The 22,735-nt window shown below is 42.6% G+C and overlaps 1 protein-coding gene and 1 long non-coding RNA gene across 2 annotated transcripts in view; one reads left to right on the forward strand and one right to left on the reverse strand.

Moving 5' to 3' along the window:
• The window catches only part of klf5l (Kruppel like factor 5 like), a 27,128-nt gene extending 14,521 nt beyond the window's left edge, over positions 1–12,607 (reverse strand). Inside the window, exon 1 of the mRNA XM_071506138.1 lies at positions 12,320–12,607. Within this exon, the coding sequence (XP_071362239.1) occupies positions 12,320–12,460 (141 nt within the window). The 5' untranslated portion in view covers positions 12,461–12,607. The remainder of the gene's footprint in view (positions 1–12,319) is intronic.
• LOC139637433 (uncharacterized) lies at positions 12,040–15,134 on the forward strand. The gene is made up of 3 exons (XR_011694595.1): positions 12,040–12,206; positions 12,600–12,771; positions 12,968–15,134. It is a non-coding gene; the product is annotated as an uncharacterized lncRNA (long non-coding RNA).
• Positions 15,135–22,735: the final 7,601 nt, after the last annotated feature.

Raw genomic sequence — 22,735 nt, forward strand, 5'->3', positions numbered from 1 at the left:
AACGAGCCAATGAGAGCATCAGCTTCTATTCAGCGTGAAACTTGTTTAACATCAACACAAACAGAGTATTTATGTCATTATTGTGAGATTAATGCAGATGGTGGTGATAATGTGGCTGTGACACGGCACAGTTGCTCTGTGTTACACCACAGAGAGCGGAGATGTATCAATCAGTGATCAGTGACTGCCTATTGCTGTTATTGCTTCAGCTGATCAACAGGGACCAGGGGATGACACTGCATCTCCACAGCTGGAAGCTTTTCCCTCCACTAACTTAATCTCTCACTGTACAACAGGTGTTTCCCAGGAAAACCCCACAGGGAAACAGGAAGTGATGAGGCCCATGAAGCAGTACGTGGGGCTGTGCTGGAAAAAACAAAGTCAAATTTTTCCATGCACCAAACAGTTTTTAACAATATGATGATGATGAGGATGATGATGACTGTTTTCTTATGTTACCAGGGAGACACAGCTGTCAGCGCCTCTGCTGAAACACACAGAGAAGTTTTCAAGCTACAAGACCGAACAGGACGAGTGTGTGAGAAAATGAACTGCATCTGATCTTCATCCTGTTTTACTGTTCTGTGTGTGTGTGTGTGTGTGTGTGTGTGTGTGTGTGTGTGTGTCTCTTTCAGAGTCTTTGAAGCAGACAGTCACTCCTTTAGAGGTACACAAGCCGTTAAGTAAAGAATCTCTGCTGCAGGGACCACACACACCCAAACACACACACACACACACACACACACCCCCAAACACACGCATACACACGCACACCCGAACACACACATACCTACGTATGCACAAATACATAAATGCATGTGTCATAGAAATGCAATAGAGCAAATGTACAGACGCAAAAATGCAATCAAATGCAGGCACACAGGCGCCAACACACAACTGAACTATGCACAGGCTCACAAACATACACAAACACGCAGAGAGTTCCCTACATGGGTGTGGCCGGTGGAAGTGGTTTGATGCATGAAGACGACAAAGGAAAAAAAAAAAAAAAAAAACACTCAGCCAAACCAAAACAAAGGCTGAAGGCCTGAGAAAGAGGCAGAGAAAGCTAAACACTCAGGTAAAAATAGACCTGCCAGACAAATCTGATCCTCACAATGACAGCAGATACACAGCACAACAGAAAGGATGAAGGGAGGGGGGAGGGACTGGAGAGAGAGGGAGAGAGAGAGAGAGAGAGACAGAGAGAGGGAGAAACAGGGAGGGAGCAGGAGTAGGAAATGAGAGCGAACAAAGGAGCGAGAGAGACGCAGACAAAACCACGAGGGAAACAAGTGAGCAGCTAATTATGAAAGTGATAATAAGACTAATCTGAAGAAAACATCAGGGCAGATTCAGAGTGAACGTCCATCTAAAACGAAATACTTCTCAAACACACACAGTTCACTCTGCCGCAGCCTCTCACCTGTGGAACCAGGTGTAGGTTTAAAGCAGAGCTGACTTTTCACTGATTCACTGGAGATAATGAAGCTAATTACTGATAAATCTTTTAATAATGTGGTTTGGTTAATTGATACAGATACAAGATACAAAAGGAATAAAATGAGTTTAACTGTTGCCGCCCTAAAAAAATAATTATACTGACATGAAATGTGGAAAAGGGAAACAAATAATTGAATCTATGAAGTTTAAACCAACTAACCATAATTAGAGTAAATTACTTTCCAGTTAATAGACTGATCCACTCATGGTCTCAGCTCTACTGCACTGCAGCTGATGATTGAAGGAATCCACTCATCTTGATATATATATGACCATCACAGCACCAGGAAGTGTTCCTGAGCTGTTGTGACTTATCAGTTAGCTATTGGAGCTGAACTGGATCAACTGCTCTCTCTCTCTCTCCCTCTCTCTCGAGAGAAACCATGACCCGGAGCGTTTATCTGGCTCCAGTGGTTTGGGACAAATGACCTAACGCGGTGCTGATGTGTCCGAGGTCGAGTCCGGCAGCTGAACAAAGGAGGGAGAGGGAGAGGGAGAGAGAGAGGGAGAGAGAGAGGGAGAGAGAGAGAGAGAGAGAGAGAGAGAGAGAGAGAGATCTGTTTCAGCGCCGCTTCAAGTGCCAGCACTGTCAGCACACACACACACACACACTTCAGATTAATTGTCCATTTCCACTGTTGGGTTTTAACCTACTTTCAACACATTCATTCTGTTTCCTTTTCAACATGTTTACTACACACACACACACACACACACACACACACACACACACACACACACACACACACACAGTAAATATGTGTGAAGTTCAGTCAGACTGTTGCTGTACCTGTTCATCAGTGTTTCTACAGGTTGTCATAGGAAACAACACAACAAATCTTTATCACAAAGGTATTTCAACTGTCTGCACATTGTGTTTTTTCATTGCCGAGTAGAAACAGCCAAAACATTTTGGCTCCAAATGTATTTTGTGCTTTTTCAGTCTCATGCTTTTAATTTCGTTGATAACGAGAGACTGAAACGGTCTCATTTAGTGCACGTGGTCTTATTTGTCACTGTGCTTCTTGTGTGAGAGCGCGAAAGAAAGAAAAATGACTTTTTAGCACATTTGCATATATGTGTGTGTGTGTGTGTGTGTGTGTGTGTGAGAATGTGCGTCGCTCATCGCTGGTGAACTCACACCTGCTCAACATCAGTGCAATCTGAGCACTCGGTGAAATGAAGGTCCTGGATATTTACTGAGGAAAAAATGAAAACAAAAACAGCCTCTCTGTTTCCTCCCACTGAGGGCCTCTGTGCCCCTGTGCCCCCCTGTGGGCCCCCCTGAGGGCCCCTGTGCCCCCCTATGTGCCCCTGTGGGCCCCTGTGCCCCCCTCAGGACTGGACACAAACAGGCGCTGTGCTGTCGGGGTGCTGGCAGCTCTGACCCGTGGGTGCCCTTGGCTGCGTCCGCTGCTGGCCTGCTGTTGATCCCTCTCGCTGTCAACTGCTGCTCTGTGATTGGCTACTGACATTTCTCTCTTTTCTCGGATGTCTGTGCAGAGAAAAGTTTTTTTTTTTTTTTTTTTTAAACGGCTTGTTGGGGAAATAAACTGAACTTTTGTTCAGTGCCTGTGTGCAGTTTGACGGTGTGTTGGACAGCAGTTAGCTTAGCTTAGCTCAAGTCATGGAAATCTATGGGATCAATTAGCAGCTCTTGTAAACACATTATAAAACATTTACAGTCCAACTGAAACACACATAATTCATGCATTTTTAAAGTAAGTCATCAACTTTGCACACATGCTCAGCAAAACACTGCACGAGTAAAAAGAAAACAAGTCATAAACCCTTTAGAGTCCGTCACTGACAGCAGCTGCTCTTCCTCCTCCTCCACCACAGATTGGTCAGGACTTGCAGCCTTTCAGTCCCTATACATTTGTTTCATAAAGCAGCTCAGGGGAAATCTTGGCCTTCTTAAAAACAGGAAGTGTGTTTGTGTTTTTTTAAAAGTGCCTTGTTGGTAATGTCCTCGAAACATTAAAAAGGAAGTAACCTCCAATCAGTTTATGTGCTGAACGAGTTGAATATCTTCAGACTGAGTCAGTTAATAATTGGAGAACATGTACAACTGCTCTGCTATGAATCCTTCTGCTGATAACAAACAGTCTTATCAGCTCTGTGCAGGTTTATGGGACGGAGTGGGAGTTTCCACATTTACACCAGTGTCACATCCATCCTTAAAGCACCTCTGAGTGTTTCAGCCTCAAGAGAAAACACTTCACACTGCGAGTGTCCCCGTGTTTGTTTTTGTCATATGACTTGAAGCTGCTATTTTCCTTCAGTGTGGTGACAGTATAAAACTCAGTCGTGCACCAGTCCTGTTTGATTTTCACGTTTTCACCTCAACAGCTGATGGGACACTGCGAGGTCATGTGGAGTTTTCTGTCCCAGCCCGACCTGAGCCACACGCAGGTGTGCTGCCCTGTCACGCAGTTGTTGTTACCATGGCCACAACCTGCCTGTTTACCCCATCTTGTAAATGACCTTCAAAGCCGACGTGACCGAAACCGAACATCATGTCTACATTTCTGTCCAAACCCCATCAGGTCCCATCAGGCTCGGGTCACGTGTCCACCCTCTAATTCAAGGTCCAACAGGCTTCTCTGTGATCTCCATGCTGTTAAAGAACAACATTTCTAACCAATCAGGGCTCTTTACACATTGACGTATGAACTGGTTGGTAGTACACACACACACACCACACTAAATCTGTCATAAATCTGTTCTGGGAGATTGAATGAGAAGTTTCATCACCTAATTTCCTTTTTTTTCCTTTTTCTTTAGCCTAATTCCTCTGTTTTTAAGGCTGTGATTAGCCCGTTAACTTATCTTCTCTAAAACATATAGTGCTTAATGAACATATTGCTATGAAATCCTCAACAGGCTGTTGACCCACATCTACCCACTGCAGCGACATACAGAAAAGTGAAGGAGTCATCATCACATGTTGATTCCCCTGACCCCAAAAAGCCTCCAAGCTACAAGGTCTGCCAGCTTTATGAGCCCCTTCTCCTGCTACCTGCAAAACAAAGGGCAGCGTCTGTACATCACTTCTCCTTTATGGCTCTCAGGAATGCAGGGAAATGCTGCCCGTTCGCCTTTGGATCTCCATAAAAAACACACAGGGCTGATAGAGCCTCCCCCTCCCCGGGACTGCTCGCTGCTCATCAACAGAGCAGGAATCAGGACGGAGCCATCGGAGCAAAAATAAAACCTCTGACACTGAGGTGATGTTTATGGCCACAGATGGAGGTGGAGATAGGGAGGCTTGTTTTGGCTTCCAGGACGGTGACAAGTGAAGGCAGGTCAGTGCCGGGCAGCCACAACACCCAGCTTCTAGATGTTAAATATATGATCACATGTGTCTCAATTCAGATTTCAGCTACAAGTGCAGGTACACGGATAAAAGAGCAACACTTTAATTGGATGGTTTGTTACGCTTCATTCAGTGGGACACAATCCGACCTCTACTTTACATAATACGGCTGCAAACGATCCATATGAGGTGAAGATGATAAAGATTTTCTATGTTTTATGAATAAAGAATTATTAGTAAAGCTGGATATCGTTCAAACCTTTTTGATGTTGGTGCTGATACTTTGACTCTGATAATGATTCTTAACCAATTTGATCAAAAACATTTTAACAAAAAGAAAATTACAAAAACACGTTTGAGATTGACTTTAGTTTGAGATGAACTCATTTACTCCTTAGATAATAAAATGTGGCTAATTATCAGACACAATTACTCATAAATGCAGACAGATATGTTATTTCAACATGCTGTACACATGGTTAATGATTTATGAGTAGGAATTATTCAGGTGTTTTTATAGTTTACAGTAACCCGGGGGTCTGAGAGTGGACAGACACTTCTAATGAAGCTCTGTTTGTGTTGATTACTTTATGAAACACTTTAATTCCAGCTCTGTGACTTGCAGTGAACATGACATGAATCATGACACGGTCTCAAAACTTGACGTTAATCACCGTGAAAACCTAAATCATCCTGACACAACTGAAACTGAAATATCCTTTCAGGGGGGGCACTTCAAGTCCTGGATCCAGACTTCCTCTATTGGTGTTTTCATTTTAAATGTCACAGAGTGCTTAGAATAATCACTGTGCATAATGATGAATATATGGAAATCACAGACTGCCTAAGGGAACCTGAAGAAAATCCAGATGTTTACTTGGTTGATAAAGTCAAAACACATCTGCATCCACGATCGAACCTCGACCTGTTCTCAGAGACACTGCAAGGTTTTTTTTCTGCTTCACCATGATATGATGTCACCTTTTGTTTTTGGAGCCATTTTCGCTGTTTTTCCAGGCGAACGAGGCTGAAACTGTGGCGCTCGTTAAAGAGCTCCTGCAGCTTCAGTAAATGAGTTTTCAGACCACTGGCATTAGAAGACAGTACAACACGACTGTCTGCGGGCGGAGTGTGTTGTCTGGTACAGAGGCACGGTCGGGCATGATGGGTACAGATGACATCAGCAGACCAAACAACCCGAGCAGAGAACATCATGAGTCAAACGATGAATCTCAGCTTTCTGGTAAACCGACACTCTGCTGCAGGATCAGACTGATTTATGGGTTTGACATGTTTAATACTTATTGTATGATGCAGCAATAAAATCTGATTTCACGTGCACACAAGTCTGTTTTATACTGAAGGTATTTACATGGACCTGAGGTTATTGACCTGTTTGATATTTGGGGTCATGTTTGTACGGATGTGATGTCATCTGCACCAAAACTGTTTGTATCAACTGATTAATTTGCAAAGCAGATTAAAGAAAAAATGTATTTCTGTTAATGAAACTGTCACCTTAAAAACCCAACCTGCCAATCAGTTTTTTTCCTTTAAAGACACAGAGCTGTGCCAGGAGTAATTTGAAACACAGACGAGTTAACCCAGGTCATTTCAGCCATGCTGGTGATTAAAGCAAATAAGACGACCTGGTTAAGGTGTTCACATAACAGCTGTATTACCTTACTCTGATTACATCTGAATATTTGATCACAAATAAAAAAATAAAAGAAGTTCAAATGGAGTCAAAGTATCTGTGAGTGAGAGCAGCACTCACCACAGGCATTCAAGTCCAAAATCAATCAATTCCAAAGTATCAGGAGAATTAGCTGTAGTTTGTGTTTAATAACTAAATCAATTATATTAGCAAAAAAATAAAAATATCTATATTTACTGAGCAATAAAACCTAAGTTAAAAGCAGTTTTGCCTCAACCTGAATTTTCAATATCAAATCCAATATATTTGATCAAATAAAGTGATCAAAACAAATGAATCATGTTCCCTCTTCCCGCCGCCCGTCAGTGTGGGATCCTGGCGAGCTGGGACTTGTTGTCAGCAGACACTTGCTCTGATGCAAATCAGCTGCATGTGTTTGTACTGGAGTCAAATCATTAGTCAAAAAAACCAAAACCATTTCATCCTTGGGCTGCATGAAAAATGTCCGCCGGCAACAGGAGGATGTGCGACCTTTCGCTCACGGAGGGCTGACATGACAGCAGACCACCGTGACATCAGAGGCACTGATGCAAACACAATGAGTTTCCAGAACAATTCAAGGATGTAAAAAGAAAAGAGAGAAAGACGTGTGTTTAAATCATATCTGAGTATTGATCTTCAGGAATCATTAGGTGCGACTCGATCTGCTCGCCACTGGAGTTACTCTGTAACTTCTCATGTCGTCTACGCTCAGCCGTACAGGAAACCCCTCAGTGACATAACGACTGAGGAATCTGGAAATTGGTTTCATATCAGTTACTTATTCTGCCATTACAGCCAAGGAACATGAACAGACTCGGTCCACAATGAACCGTGTCCCGTCTGTTTTTCTGTTCCTGCTTCCCAGAGTTTTACATCACATTAAAAACTTTGAGTTTAGACAAAACAAGATGAAGTAACCCTGCATCAAATCTAATCAGTCTCAGCCTGGTGATGTCAGTTCAGTGCAGAAGCATCACAGACTGTACCTCTCTACATGCTGACTGTTGATTTACTCATTACACAGGTAATGTCTCCTGTCTCTTCTGTCTGGGTCTGACTCTGACTGTGCAACACAACAATCACTGATCGTGTGACAAATAATCACAAGCTGATGCTGCAGAGCAGTTTTCTGGATTCATAGCCTATGGCCAGAGGTTTGCTACCTGCTACTGTAAAACTGTTCAAATACCTCGAGTGTATTAGTGACCAAAACATGTTCCCCATCGCCTCCGAGAAGTTACGCAAGAGAAGCATCTACTGCTCCTGTTTTAAAGTCACTGCACTAATCAATACCTTAATGTCAGACTCAGCTCTAGAGTATTTAGAGTTTTTCAGCTCATTGTTTTGGTTCTGCTGCCTGACTCTTTAATGTTTGGTTCGGTCTCAATACTTAAATTCACCTCATTTCAAGCAGCAGGAGGCTGCAAAAAACTCCCTGTTCACAACCTGCTCAGCCCCAAACAGCAGAGTTCATGTTCTTTACTAAATATATATTGATTCATTCTGCAGCTAAAGGAGTTTGTGCAGAATAAAACAGCTAAAAGAATGTTTGCACTCATCAGGTGCACAGAATCGTGTTTGGTAGATCTTACTTTACACCTTACATGTTCCTGAGGGGCCAAAAAATTTAATTAGTGCAGTTGCAGTATGAAAAAGGCTTTGACACCAGTTAAAGAAAAAAAAATGGTAGGTAGCAACAGGTGAAGCAAAAACATGAAAAAGTCAAACTACTCAGTAGCAGCAGAAGCATTTTGACACAAAGCAACGCTGACAAAACAACAGTATTACAGTCAACTGAAAACCTGCATGTGACTGTGTTTGACTACACTCATCAGCCTTTCACTGCTGCTGTGACTTTCTCATGAGTTTGGCTTTTATCATCCTCTCTCTTGGCTCGAGGCGTTTATGGAGATGCGGGCCCTGCTCAGACAGGTCGGGCAACATACTGCTGTCACGACACTGAGTGGAGCAATCTTTAAAACACCAACACAATGACACAAAGAAGTGTCTCAGAGGGAAAAAAGAAAGTTAAAAAGAAAAGACAAGAGGCCGACTTTATTAAGCCTGAACATTTTGTTGTGCCTAAAGACAGCAGAAGAAAAAGAATGAAAATGGACACAGAGTGATGGTGAAAGAAGCAGGCAGCCGGAGAGTGATCTGTGAGGAATGTGTTCGAAGAAACCGACTGCATGCACCATCATGGTGAATCAAGAGCATGTAAGGTAAACCGTCCCCACAGCGGTTGGCATTAATTTGCCTGAGGGGTGAATATTTCACTTAACCTGACTTCTTTGTTCTTGACAATGTCACGTTTTGCATAAAACCAAGCACTGCATGTTACGGCCTCGACAAACCAGAGAAAAAGCAGCTGAATGTTGGCCATTTTGTCTCCAGCAGAACCCGGTGGCGTGTCGTCGGAACAAGCAGTGCTTTAAAGGTTAAAGCTAAAAACAGACTTCAGCTAGAACGATACTGAAATGGTAGTGAAATATCTCCTCACATCTGATCTCAGACCAGCGTCCTGGCCCATTAAGGATCAGTTTGCATTCATCATGTAATTCACCTCCCACTGGTGGTGGCAGGAGGCTATTACCTCTTTAAGCTACCTTGACTAGCAGCCATCACACATATCATGTGTGTCATTTTGGCGGGTGTGACCGTGTCCCGTCGATAAAAGCTGGAGCTTGTTAAGCAGAGCAGCTTTTTCTCCACTTTTGCTCATGTGTTAATCGAGGGATCTTTGACGGGTGACTAACTACAGCTAGCTACAGACAAATGTACTTATAAAGCTGCCCTTGACTCAGCTTCCCCTGCTCTGAGATCAGATATGATACCACACATATTATTATACACTTGAGCAGATTTGTGTGGAAACTGTACTTGCCTATTAGTATTTCTTTCCCTAAGCATTAAGAGGTAGAAGTAGCAAGTAAACGAGCAAATCTGACTCATCATCTTGAATCAGGGTAAATTGTACTTATGGAGCAGCTTTTAATAAATCCTTTAGCGAAAGCTTTCACAAATTTTCAATTCCATTTCCATATTTACAGTTAACCATAGCCTTTCAATTGTGTTCTGATTTTTAGTTCATCATTAAGATCTTTTCCTTTCTCTTAATTTAGGTGTGCATTAGTAAATCTGAGAAGGCATACTGAAGGAGGAAAATGCAGGATTCTGCATTGTCACTGGTGTTTGTCATTGTCACTTAGGGGTTAATATTTTGAAGATTACCATAGGAGTGATTTTTAGATATTTTTACCTCTATACACTGATATTAGTGTCAGATCAAAGGAATAACTCTAATATTTGTTCAGCCAGGAAGGAGTACAGAAAGGTGACGGTGTCCGGGCAGGAACGGGACAGGTCTTTAATTTAAGAGAGACTTGCTTCTGCTACCGTCATGAAAAGGTTTTATGTTAAAATATATTGTGAGCTATTAATAAGACTCCTGCATGACACTGACGACCTCAGGAACCTAACAAATAAGTCAAGATTTGGTCTTATGATAATCAAGTCAATGATTGACGGACCGAACCTGTGCCGCTCTGATCATGTTCAGCTGCGTTACATTGTGATTCAAGAAATTCCATGAGCACACAACCAGTTTATTTAAGCTGTAAAGCACTTCTTCTGTTTATGACAGTCATCATGTCCTACATTAATCAGCAGCAACACAGGCAGGTACAGAGTGTTTCCTACAGCCCATCAATCACACAGGACACTGTCTCAGTGGACACAAGGACTAAACAGCTTGTGAAGTAACTAACTTTTGTTGTGTTCAGAGACAAACAGGTGTAATTAGCTTTACATTTTCAGGGATTGTTATTCCTGTTTTAGCTCTCTGACCAAATAATTATTTTCTTAGGTCTGTTTTTGTTTGCTAATGTTATTAGAACTTTTAAAAATCTATCCTATTGTTTTTCTTTGTTTCTTCCGTGTTTGTCCTTTTCTTTTGAGTTGATCAGTCATCTGTGAAGCACGTCGACCTGCACTAACCTGTATGAAAAGTACTATATAAATAAAGTTTGACCGATTGATTAAATATTTGAACACTTAAATAATAAAAACAAAACAACAGCACTGATATGGCAGCTGTCTGATGTTGTGGCTAGCTACTTGAAAACAGACGTTACAGTCACAGTAACATCTGCCAACAGCAAGTCGGATCCGATCGAGATGTTTCTGCATAACCCTGCTGCACAGTGAACTCTCAGGCTGACACAGGCCTACGTCAAACGTCCACGCGTGGAGATGCTGGTTAGCCTCTGTGATCACCAGCATCCATTTGGCAACGCCGGTGAAGTCAGTTCAACATCAGCTGCACCACAACGTGAGCCGCTCATGTCATGTTTGCATAAAAGTCAACAGTGTTAAACCTCCCAGATCACACATGATGCTTTGTGTGTTGCATTCAGGTCCAACACGTGACAAAGACTGCGTCCTGCCCACATGCATCAACGCCACCACAATGAAACAACTGGACAACCATATGTCACCTAACAAATCCACTGTGGGCTCCGCAGTACTGGTCCCGTGGGGCCCTCAGAGGAGCAGGAGCGGTTTTAGCCTCAGACCTCGGGGTCGGCTGCCTCTTTACCGAACACATGGCAGGAGGCCAAACCCAGGACCATCCGAAGGCATCTGGTTTCTGTTTGCGCTCTGTTGTGATCACTCATGGCCAGCGTACAATCCAAAGCCATTTAACTTTAATGCAGCTGTCACGTCTCTGCTGTGACCTTGTTGTGCTCATGTCTGACAAAAGGAGGTGGTCATAAAATATTGTTTATCCCTTTGTTTGACTTATTTTCTGGCGTTAAAAAGGCGCAGCGCCCTGCTACACCACGTGTGACTCACTTCCTGAATCGTTTTCTGGCACCAGAGTGACAAGGATTCCTGGCACTTCATCTTTGGACATGGATATTTACAAAGGAGCGCGACGTTTGCTGGAGAAGAAGCCATTTTGCTGACTTGTTTCGACTTTAACCTGCTTGTCCATCATGTGATCATGTGACTGGACGGCCTCTGCAGGTGGCCCTCACAGTTCGAGGTGGAAACGTGTTGAGCCGCACTCTGATCAAGCTTTAGTGTAATAATCACAATAACTAAAGCCAGCAGGATATGTACTTCTCAATGTACACAGCACAAACACAAAGCTTGATTGTAGGCAGTTACTGACAGGGCCAACTACAATAAGCCTGTTATCACTTTCCCACACTGTCAATATGTTACCAGTGAGACTGCATTGCCTTTTCTGTATCCATACAAAACTAAATCATATAATGATATAGATTATTAACAATAAATAAAATCAATGCAAGTGCGCTGTGTGTTAATCAAAGCCAATGTATGAATAAAATCTTAAAATAACAAAACAACATAAATTACCAGCAACTTCACATTAAATCTACTAAAATCATTCTTCCGTTCCAGACTGAGCTACAAATAAAGTTTAATTTGAATGATTTGTGCAGCAGAACCGCCACTGATCTACAAACAGAGCCTACAGGTAAAGTTTACCTGCCTGTGTAGGACTCTAACCCGCCTGCCTGCCTCCACCTCTCTCAGGTACGAGCAGCTCAACGGTCATCAAACGGGTCTTCGCAGCTTTATTCATCCTCAACACCACCTTCTACTTTGACCGAGGCCGCCCCTGCACGCACAGTCTGTTAAAGCTTGAAAGTGAAGGTAAAAAATAATAAATGAACAAAAATTGAACAGTTATTAAAACACCCAGAAGGGCCGGACCACTGGTTCACCGAGAGCCCGGCTGCACCCAGCGGGCCGGCACAGACTCTCACCCCGGGTTTGACGTCCTCAAACACGGACGCGTCCTCAGCGCCGTCCGCTCCCGACATCCTCACCGGCTTCAGCTGCGTGAACACCGCCCTTTCCTCTGTGGTGTGCGGCGGATTCATGGCCAGTCCTACACTCGCTGCCATTAAAATCACCTGGACAAAGATGTCTTCCTCAGAATCTGGGCCACACGCACACACAACAGTTTTTAATGTTAACTGCGCCCTAATGCAGCTCAAAGCTACCAAGTAATTCCACAGCCCTCCCCTCTTTTCTGGCTCCCAGGTAGGTTTTACCTGTGCTCAAGTATGGACCTGCTACCTGCAAGCGAAGACAGACAGGAAGCACAGCCAATCAGAGCACGGGATCGCTCCAGTGGTCCAATCAGGTGTGAGGAAGAAGGCGGAACTCACCTGAGAGACTTCAGGAAAGGGGGAAACCAACAGCAGGGAATCAGGTAAAGTAACCACTGTGTCCTCAACTACACACACACACACTCAACCATAATTGCATCACAGTGGCTACAACATTATTTGTTAAAGTTATGCTCAATTTATAAAAAAAAAAAAAAAAAACACACAAAAAAAATTCTCCTTCTTTCTTCTCTGCTTGAAAACCTCCATTTTTTCCTGGTTCTGTTTCTTAAATTTCAGATTTTTGCAATAATGTACATCCCCGTCACACAAAAGGAAATAAATTAGTCATGCTGACAAAGTTCACTTGCGGCTGTAGATGCAGTGAAAATCTACTGTCTTGAACAAAAGACTGGTGAAATACTGGAATTAGCAGGTGAAATTTGGGACGTAGCAGATAATAGAGCTGTGTGAACGGTGGCTGTAGCTGTTCTGACGGACGTTATCATACAGAGGTAACATGTTCAGTCTTTGGGCTTCTCCCTCTTTCTCTGAATGATCAAAACATTTCCAACTAAGTTACAAAATGAATTGTACACATGAACACACAGGAAACAACTAATACTTACCATGACTGGGTGTTTTCATTGCATGTTACAGCAGATTCAGCAAATGATAAAGTTTCAGTAGTGGTGAGTAATGAATGCAACACACTCACACAAGACTTGTCTCATAGAAGTTTCATAGAAACGTACAGGAGAGCATGTGTTTGCCTGGAGACAGAGATTGTTGTTTAAGGCAAGAAATAAATCATCTAATCAACACTGATGTTGATTAAATTTTTTGATGGAATAAAAAAATGATTTTTCAACAAAGAGAGATGGAAAGATCGACAACACCAAGGGATCAACATCGATTTAATTTCCTTGAATTTCATTTTCTTGTTTGTTGCTGAGACGGGGGACGGTTGTAACACTGTGCGTCTATGTAGAGATCTTTGTTACAAGTTGTCAGTGCTAATGTTTTAGCTGTTAGCTGTAGTGTAAGCTAGGTCACTGCATGTTTAAAAAACATTTAAAGCTTCACTATCAAGTGTTTGTCATAATCCTGACATCATAATGTAACGTTTCACCCCAGGATATGTCACAGCTAACCAAACCTAAACCGTCATTTCCTGTTTGTGTTGCAGAGATAACACATGTCAGAGTGTTACACTGCCTCCCTGTTCTGAGCGGCTTTCCCTGTGAGGCAATCCACCACAAATGTCCTGTGACACCATTTTGTTCTAATTAAAAAGAAACATATCCACGTGACTTGGCTCCATCTAGATACAACAGGATAAACAGGATAAAATAACTGTGTAATAAATGTGAATTTCTTTTCTTATTCTACTTTAAGTATTTACAATATTGCTTTGATATAAGGTGAATTGGTGTCATATGGGAGATAAAATTAGACTATGTGACCAAACACAGACTGAGATTAGCCACGTGCACCACACAGCTTTCAGTCCCAGCAGTGATAAAGCTGCTTTAACCAGCTGCAGGCGTCAGACGGTAACGCAATACACCTTCTTTTGTCAGCGCTGACAGAGGATATGCCACTAATTTGGCACTTCCATCAGCTGGTCCTTCCCGCCCAAACACGGGAAGAGAGCTTTATTCTTGTGTGAGACTAGATGTGGGATCTTGGTGGAACCAGGCTGGACTCAATCTGGGGACCCTGTAATTTGAAGCTACAGCAGTTAGGACCTGGTTTTTCACGGGTCACAGAGAGACTTGCTGCACAAACCTATTGTTTTCCCACACTACATCACCCTGACATCTACTCCCCACCTTGCAAAGCAGTGTGTGTTATCCTGTTATTTAATTAGCTGCATCTAAATGATAAAAGATTTTTATCATTTTGGTGCCAGGCCCAGATTTATACCTGATGTCAGGTGCACCAGACCCTCCCCCTGAACACAGACCATAATAAACCACCATAGATACTAAATCATTGAAAGTGACAAATGAGAAAGAAAAAAAAAAAAAAAAGCCCAATATTGAAACTAACTTGTTCAGCTCCACTCTGAAGTGACTGTTTCCCAGTGAGGATCACATGTACCCCTTTTCCACCAAACTGGTTCCAGGGCTGGTTCGGAGCTAGAGCCAGACTTAGCACCAGTTCTTTGGTTTTCCACAGACAAAGCACCGGTTCCTGGCTCTCAAACCGGTGCTAGGCAAGCACCAACTCCTTGCTGGGCCCGTAGAAAGAACCACGTTACGTTGGGGGCTTCGGGATTACGTCAGCGAGCGGGGGCGGGATTATTGACCGTCTTCTCGAGCGTTATCGCTGTTCGCTGCATAATCGTCGAGCAGTATTTACCTGCTGGATCGCCAAATGTTGCTCCCCAAGAAAGGCTCGAAGAGCCAACAGCAACACTTGACCCGCAGCCACACCTGTCAAGTTTCGGATTTGAAAATAAGGGAAATTTTCCGGCGCCCACCGCAAGCAGTCTGACCCCCCCGACCAAGCTCCAGTGTCCCTTACATTTTAAGACAGGTGTACAAGAAAGCTAAAATCACCACCTGTCAACCGCTTCAGCCTACCTGTGTTGACACTGACATGCTGTGAACATTCATTACAGCCTGAATGAAAACACAAAAGGGTATATATGAAAAGTATTTATTTAATGTCTTATTTGCATATTATCTGTTCAACATTGCTTGTTACATTTTATTTTCATTCCACACATTCTTTTCATTTCATATTGCTTTTCTTTCAGTTTTTATTTTCATTTTTACTCTTCCGCGGTCCCATCGATCTCGGTATTTACAGACGGTTTGGGTTTTTTTGCAGGAGGAGTTCCCGCTCTGTCGCGTCCATCCATCTTTTATTATCGCGAGGCTAGTGACAGAGCTCAGGGCAGAGGTCAGGGGATGTTTTTTTTTTTTTTTTTTTACTCCGCCCGGGCCTGGTATTATTATTTTTTAATAACGCAGGTTAAAATACGGGATATTTACGGGAAAATACTAATACGGGAGGACGGCGGGAAAGAAGGGTAAAATACGGGACTTTCCCGGCCAAAACGGGATACTTGACAGGTATGACCGCAACGTAGTCCTCCATCTTTGTTGTGGTGATTGAATTTGGCGCTTGTTCTATTGAGGAAATGACGTGACGTATACGTATACATTGACGCGATGACGTAGCTCTCTGGCTGGCACCCGCCTGTGGAAAAGCAAACCGGTTCGCAGTTGAACCAACCCCGAACCAGCTTTAGCACCAGCCCTGGAACCAGTTTGGTGGAAAAGGGGTAACGGATGAAACCAGGAAGAACACTCTGTAACAGATTAACATTTATCTCTAAATGACATAAGACACAGTTAGTTTATTTGTGTACCACTTTTTAACAAGGCAATTCAAAGAGCTTTACATGAGACATTAACAGACATTTTGTCTTAGGAGGCTTAGGAGACCGATTTAAGGTACATGGGGCCAAATTTGACTCCTCTGTGTTCATCCCAAACACTTAATGACCTTCAAACCGATGACTCTGTTCAGACAGAGGCTCTCAGCTGTGGCAGGAGGTAGAGCAGGTCGTCCACGAACCAGGAGGTCGGTGGTTCGATCCCTGAAGCCGGATCGGTCACTAAGACTGGAAAAGCGCCATGTAAGTGCAGTTCATGTCAGGTAAAAGCTGTCGTTGACTCACAGCAGCAACATAAAGTCGGCACAATTGACCTGGGAGGGTGGGGCTTATTAAAGGTAAGGAGCTGGGTGGGGTGTCTGTGCATCAGCCTCATGAAGATATCATTAACTTTCATCAGACATCATTAAATCAAATCAGTAAAGTTTCATTTCACCACCAAAATACGTTCTAGTAACCTTTTAATTTCTAACCTCTATATTTGATATGTCTTTGCAGTAACTTCCGTACACCCACAGTAACTATAAGACATCAGTGTAACACTACAGAAGACCAGGAGCATGCACTAAACAGAGAAAAATGTTTGGCAGGCGCTGATGCAACAGGCAAACTTCACTGGAACATTTAGTCACCAGCTGAATCCACTGGCACCGAACTGACACACAGAGCGTGAGAAAACTCTGCTCCAATGTGGATTCTGTTCATACTGAATATTATAACCGGAACATTTGTGATCTGGTCGAGTTCGTCCCACTGGTTGACCCACATATTTGCAGACTTTAATTATACGACAAGTTATGATAACAGAGCTAATACAATACACTGTGCAGACTAAGAAGAGTTGATGGGAGAACTTCCAAGAGGGCAAATAGGATATTAAAACCATTTTGCGCAATCCAGCAGCTTCTAGACTTCAAGGGAAGATCCTGAGCTGTTTGCTAACTTAGCAGGCTTAACTTAGCATCCCTGCCCTGTCTCTTGTGCTTCAAACCTATTGGTTCCTGCTAAAAATGTAAACTGTTAAACATGGGGCACAAATATATAGTTTCATTGTTAGCAGGATTATACAAAAAAAGTACTGACCCAGTTTGCACCAAACTCGGTGCAAGGAGGGGGCACAGACCAGGGACGGACCTGTTATAACAAAACCTACGAACCAAAGTCAGTGGGATTCGTCCTGTGGGGACCACAGCCCTGTAGCCGGCCCCCAGCTCGTTAGATGTTGGTTGAATGTAGGTTGTTACGTTGGCGACAAAAATTCAGTTTCAGAACATGTCGAATACCAACGTTGATTTGATGCAGAAAACTGACCTAAAATACCTACACGTCAATCATCTGCTGAACGTCACAATGTCAATCATTTAATTTAAGATAATTCATTCTGGACCAAAGTATTCAACCAACTTTAAGACCGATCAACATTGCAGTGCCACCTGCATGAGGCTCTGTAATGTACGAAGACAGCTGGACGTTGAGGAGACTGGGGACTATTTTTCTACATGGATTGATACATACTGTAGGTGGTATGTATGTATGTAGGACTGATGTAAAATAAATGACAGTGCCCACGCTAATAATGAAGGAACATATCACCCAGTGCCACAGTGTGTGTTATAGCTGCCATGGAGGAATAAACTGTATCAGGCTTTGGCTGCAGAGACGACACTGATTGATTGTAGAGGGGCACATGTTTAACTCACATTAACAGCTCATCAACAACTTGAGCAATGTACAATTAAGCCAAATGTCATTAATCAGTAGTTTGTTGCAGTTGTGTGTCGCAGCAGCTCTGCTGTGGCTGCAGGACAAACAACTCAGTGTTTATCATAGTTCACAGTGATGAGTGACTTCAGAGCAGCTGTCTGGAGCCAAAGCACCACTTCTGTCAACTACATCATTATTGGTGATTAAGATTTAATTACTCTGCTCAAAATTGTCTCCTTCTATTAAACAAACACAAATCACACCATGGGAAATGATTTGAACACGATCCTCCACCCACAGTGAGTATGAAGCACTCACTTCCTGTGTGCTTTAAAGATGGCTGTAAGAAGTGTGCATTCAGCAGAATAATGCTCTTCTCCACTGTCCATTTATATGCCCAGTAAATTCCAGACTTTACTAAATATGGCTAAACACACTGCTCAAGCTGGGGCGACCTGATGGCTGAAGGGTGAAGGAGCGAACGTCAGGGGCTCAGAAGCCCTGAACAGTGAGTCCTCGCTTCGACTCACAGCCAGCCAGACATTTGCTGCATTTCTCTATGGATGGGGCCCAAAGGTCAACACACCACTGTCAGACAGAGTTACTGTAGACAATTAAAGTTTAAATGCCCCTGTACAATCAACTTATCATACTCCAGAGGGATACGGTGTTTTCTATCTAATGCTTTTTATTACAGTATTTCATGTCTTATGTTGCTCTGATATCATGTTCAGGTTACCACAGGTTTAGAAATTTTGGATTAAAATGTTAGTTTCTGCCTGATGAAGGAGGAATTTAGCTCCTCAGTCATTACAAACTGCACAGCCACACTTCATTCAAATAAATCCACATAGATTTATTTTAAATTCTGGAGAAGAGCCCAAATCTTGCAACTGTGTAGATCCTTGTGTAAAATGATGCAAAAAACATCCAGAATATCTATCAGAATATATTGTTGAACACAGTAAGAAAGATTATTTCTTGCGTTTGAAGACAAACAAGCCATAAACTTGTCATGATAAAAGCTGTGAGTGCAGTATTTTGCTCCAGGCGTGTTCTTTCTTCTCAGCTTCAGTAGGAGGCTCCTTCGCTCTGGTCTGTTGCATCACTCTGATGCATCATATCGTGCAAAGGTAATCACAAGAGTTATTGATGCATCAAACTATAAACTGGTGATACAAACAAAAACAAAACAAACACAAACTATCAAATTTTTGCATTTAACAGCCAAATTCTCACAGATTGACTGTACTGGAAACCCGCTGCTTTTTTACATGGCAGTCAAATGAATACAAGATTGAATAACCTGATAAAACAGGTGATTTTCCTGTTGTGCTGATGAAACTCTTTCACCTGTATCAGGTAACATAGCAGGCAAAATAAAAAACTAATAGAAAATCAAACAAGATGACAACAGCAGATAATCCCTCAGCCTGCAGCTTGGAACAAAAGGCAAAACCTGTACAACAATTTAATTTTGTCAATTGTCAATTTTGTCAGTTTGTTATAATGTTTGTGTAGAAACCAGAGTAAACAAACAGAGCAGAGACCGACCTGGAATGAAAGGAGAAAACTGTCTAAATGGGAACATTTATTTCCCAATAAGTGAGGAAGCCACATCTGAGGAAGAGAAGAAACTTGACACTCTTCATTCCTCTCTCCCTCTCTCTCTCTCTCTCTCTCTCTCTCTTGGCAGGGTGATGTTCTTCCACAGAGGGCAGGTGAGGACACGGTTTCTACACTCAGCAGGTTTTCTACTCAAGATTTTAAAGGTCCCATGTTTTACTCTTCTCCTGTGTTTTATCTGAAGTGTCCATCACAAGATATTTGTGGTTTTAAGAACCAAAAACCATCTCAGTGTAGTTTTACATCTCCTCTCTCAGTCCTCTCTCTGAATTCACTACAACAGGTTGTTGAGCCAATCAGAACAGAGGATCTGAGCATCTCCTCTGATTGATCCAATAAAAATGTAGCAGATTTCAGGTAAACACTCAGAGAAACCAAATCCTGCAAGGTTGGGTGGTGGGTCCAGGTGGGCGGAGCTTGGGACGTGAAGTGGCAACTGCTTTGTTGTGATATCACAAAGTTCCAGAAGTCCTGACGGCTGGTTTTAAGGCTCAGTTTCTGAATACAGGCTGTGTGCATTTCTCTGTGGACTGAGGCTTTGATACTTTCACAGTATTAATATAGAACCTAGACCTGCTTTATAATCACAAACACATGGACATCTACCTGTAGACTGGATGGAGCTTTAAGTTAAGAGGATGCACGTATACTAACCCTAACCCTGTTCCTGCCCCCTAACTCCTATAATACAGCACATCACAAGGAGCTGATAACGAGCTGTTAATCAACACCAACAACTGATTGACTGTTGTGAGATTTAATTTCCTGGGCTCAAGTCTGAGTGACGGCAGAGATAAAAACAATAAAACCATCAGGGATTCAGCAGATTATCCCTTTAAGAAAAAACAGCCCAGTGAATTTAAAGCAACCTTCATTAATGATACAAATAATAAAAAGCAAATGAGCTGAGTGGGATCAGGTAAGTCACAGCACAGCACTGTTATGGTGTCTGCAGGAGGAAGTTCCACCTGATGACTAACAGCAGTGGAAAAAAAGAAAATGCACTGACTTTTAGAGGAATTGTTCCTACCTAAAGTTCAAGTCAGATCATGTCGGCCATGTGCGCTGCTGAAGGCGTGATGAGAGCATCGGAGGAAAACTGCTGATCAGACAGACGAGGCGTCACGTGTGCCAGCGTTTCTTTGATGAATGCATTTCAAGTCGCCCATTTCAAGCACAATGAGGAAACACAAGGTTCAAATGTTCCTGTTTCCACTCAGCCTTCAAAAACAACATCTGTTGATGAAGCAGTGTTACCATGGTGATAAAGTTCATATGGGAAGGATGATCACATGTCACCCCTCTCCCTGTCTCTCCCGTTCTTTCTTATTATTGTTTGGTGCTAATGATGCTACAGTGCTTTGGTGACTGTACATATTTACTGTCCAGTGGTGTGATGAGTTCACATTGTCACCTCCACTCAAGAGTGATGAACTCTGAACCCACTGTCCGACCTGTTGGCGACTATAAATTACCTTCATGTGTGAAAGTGAGTGATACCCAGTTTGAGCTCCAGCCCCCAACAACCAATCACAGGACAGAACTGAGGAGTCATATAACAGTGCTGGTGGAGAACTGGTCTTTTCTGTATATGACAAGATGGCAGGAGGTGGAGGTGGCGACATCATTTTGTTGGCATGAGCTCCTTGGAGCTGAGAATCCACCGCTGTGAACCCCTCATACCAGCTGATCAAGCCTCGACTCTGTGTAAACTGGCTTAATATTAATATCATGTAATGTTAATAATGAACCATAGTGTCAGTTATATACCTGCAGTCGAAGCACACACCTCATGACTTCTGGTATACTGTGTCTGTACACATCTGATATGCACAGTACTGTATGAAATAAGTTCCTTGTTTAGGTTCTAAGGAAATCCCTGAGAAATCTGTATCATGTGTACACAACAGTACTTAACCTCTGCCACACAACGTGTCACTGCACCTGTGATAAAGGACAGGACAGGTGAGTGGAACCAACTGTTTCCCTGGAGACGATTTCATAATGTCTTGTGATGAGTCAACAAAAAAGTATCTCCTATTGTCAAAAACAATTAATAGTTTAATTTAAAGCAATTAATGTCACTTTAATTCTCATTACAATTAAACCTGTTTTTGTGATGAGATTTTAAAAAATCACATGTATTTTCTTTGCTTTATGGGCTCATGTATGAGATAAATTAACTGTAAACCAGTGGTTGTCAGTGTTGGGGGGTGGGAAACTAAGTTGAATGAATATGATTTAAATGATTGAAAAAATGTTGAATGAAAATTGTCCTAAAGTGAAATCATCCTGCAGTGGATTAGTTTTGTGGCCACCAGCAGGTAAACAGACCCGGTCTCAGATGGACGAGCTTAGAAACAGTCAGAGGCAGATTGGGTTCAGATCTTTTATTTTCTTTATTTTTTTAGCATAAATAAAGAGCTGGATTTATTAACACCAGCACAGGAGCAAGGAGAGGTGGTCTGGTTGGGTGGGAGGTGTACAAAGCCCAGGATTTGTGTTTTCTGAAATAAACTTGTCCAGGATCTTTCTCTAAATGTAACCAAGTGCTGAGAGAGTCTAAACAGACCAGTAAACAAAGTTATTAAAGATATTAAATAATAAAAAATCAGACAAAATACTTTTGGAGTTTATGATTATATGAAAAAAATATATATAAAATGTTATAAAAACAAACACAAACAAAAAAGATGTAAACTATTTGTGTGGGGGCTTCAGAGAGACGACCTGCACAGGATTTATGGCCTTTTAGAACCAGTCCCACACGTTTATGGGCCTGAGTGGACAGTTTGAGACAGTGGTCGTCTTTTTGGCTCCTGCTTGCTGGAGAGGAACCACTGACTGATGCTATCTGCCTCATCCAGACAACAGACAGACAACAGACAGGCTCCAGGTTAACCTCTGCTGGGGGGTGGGGTGGGGGGGTCTGGTTAGCCTTTGTTTTCGCAGTGAAACACACACAGTGCTAATGAGGTAAAATGTTAACAGATGTCAGTGTTGCAGTTATTCATTTATTTAATGTGAAAACACTGAGGAGAACTTTTCAGAGCAGCAGCTCCACCACATCAGCCTCAGGTGTCTGTGGACACTTCTGCTGCTGTGCTTCAAAGACCAACTGCAGACGGTGGAGGAGGTGGAGAGAGACGGAGAGTCACCGAACCACACGTCAGGAGATGGCCCGTCTGATTCGTGGAGGTCAAACTTCAAAACGTTTAATTAAAGTGCGGGGCCAGAGCTTGGTTTGGTCCCAGTCACTGAGTCCTGCAACAAAACCTTCCAGCCTGAACTTTGTTCAAAGCTTAAAGCTATTTCAATATGAAACA

Source organism: Trachinotus anak, unplaced genomic scaffold (genome assembly GCF_046630095.1).
Source record: "Trachinotus anak isolate AG129_WGS33_773 ecotype Australia unplaced genomic scaffold, CSIRO_AGI_Tana_v1 ptg000020l, whole genome shotgun sequence".
Classification (NCBI taxonomy): domain Eukaryota; kingdom Metazoa; phylum Chordata; class Actinopteri; order Carangiformes; family Carangidae; genus Trachinotus; species Trachinotus anak.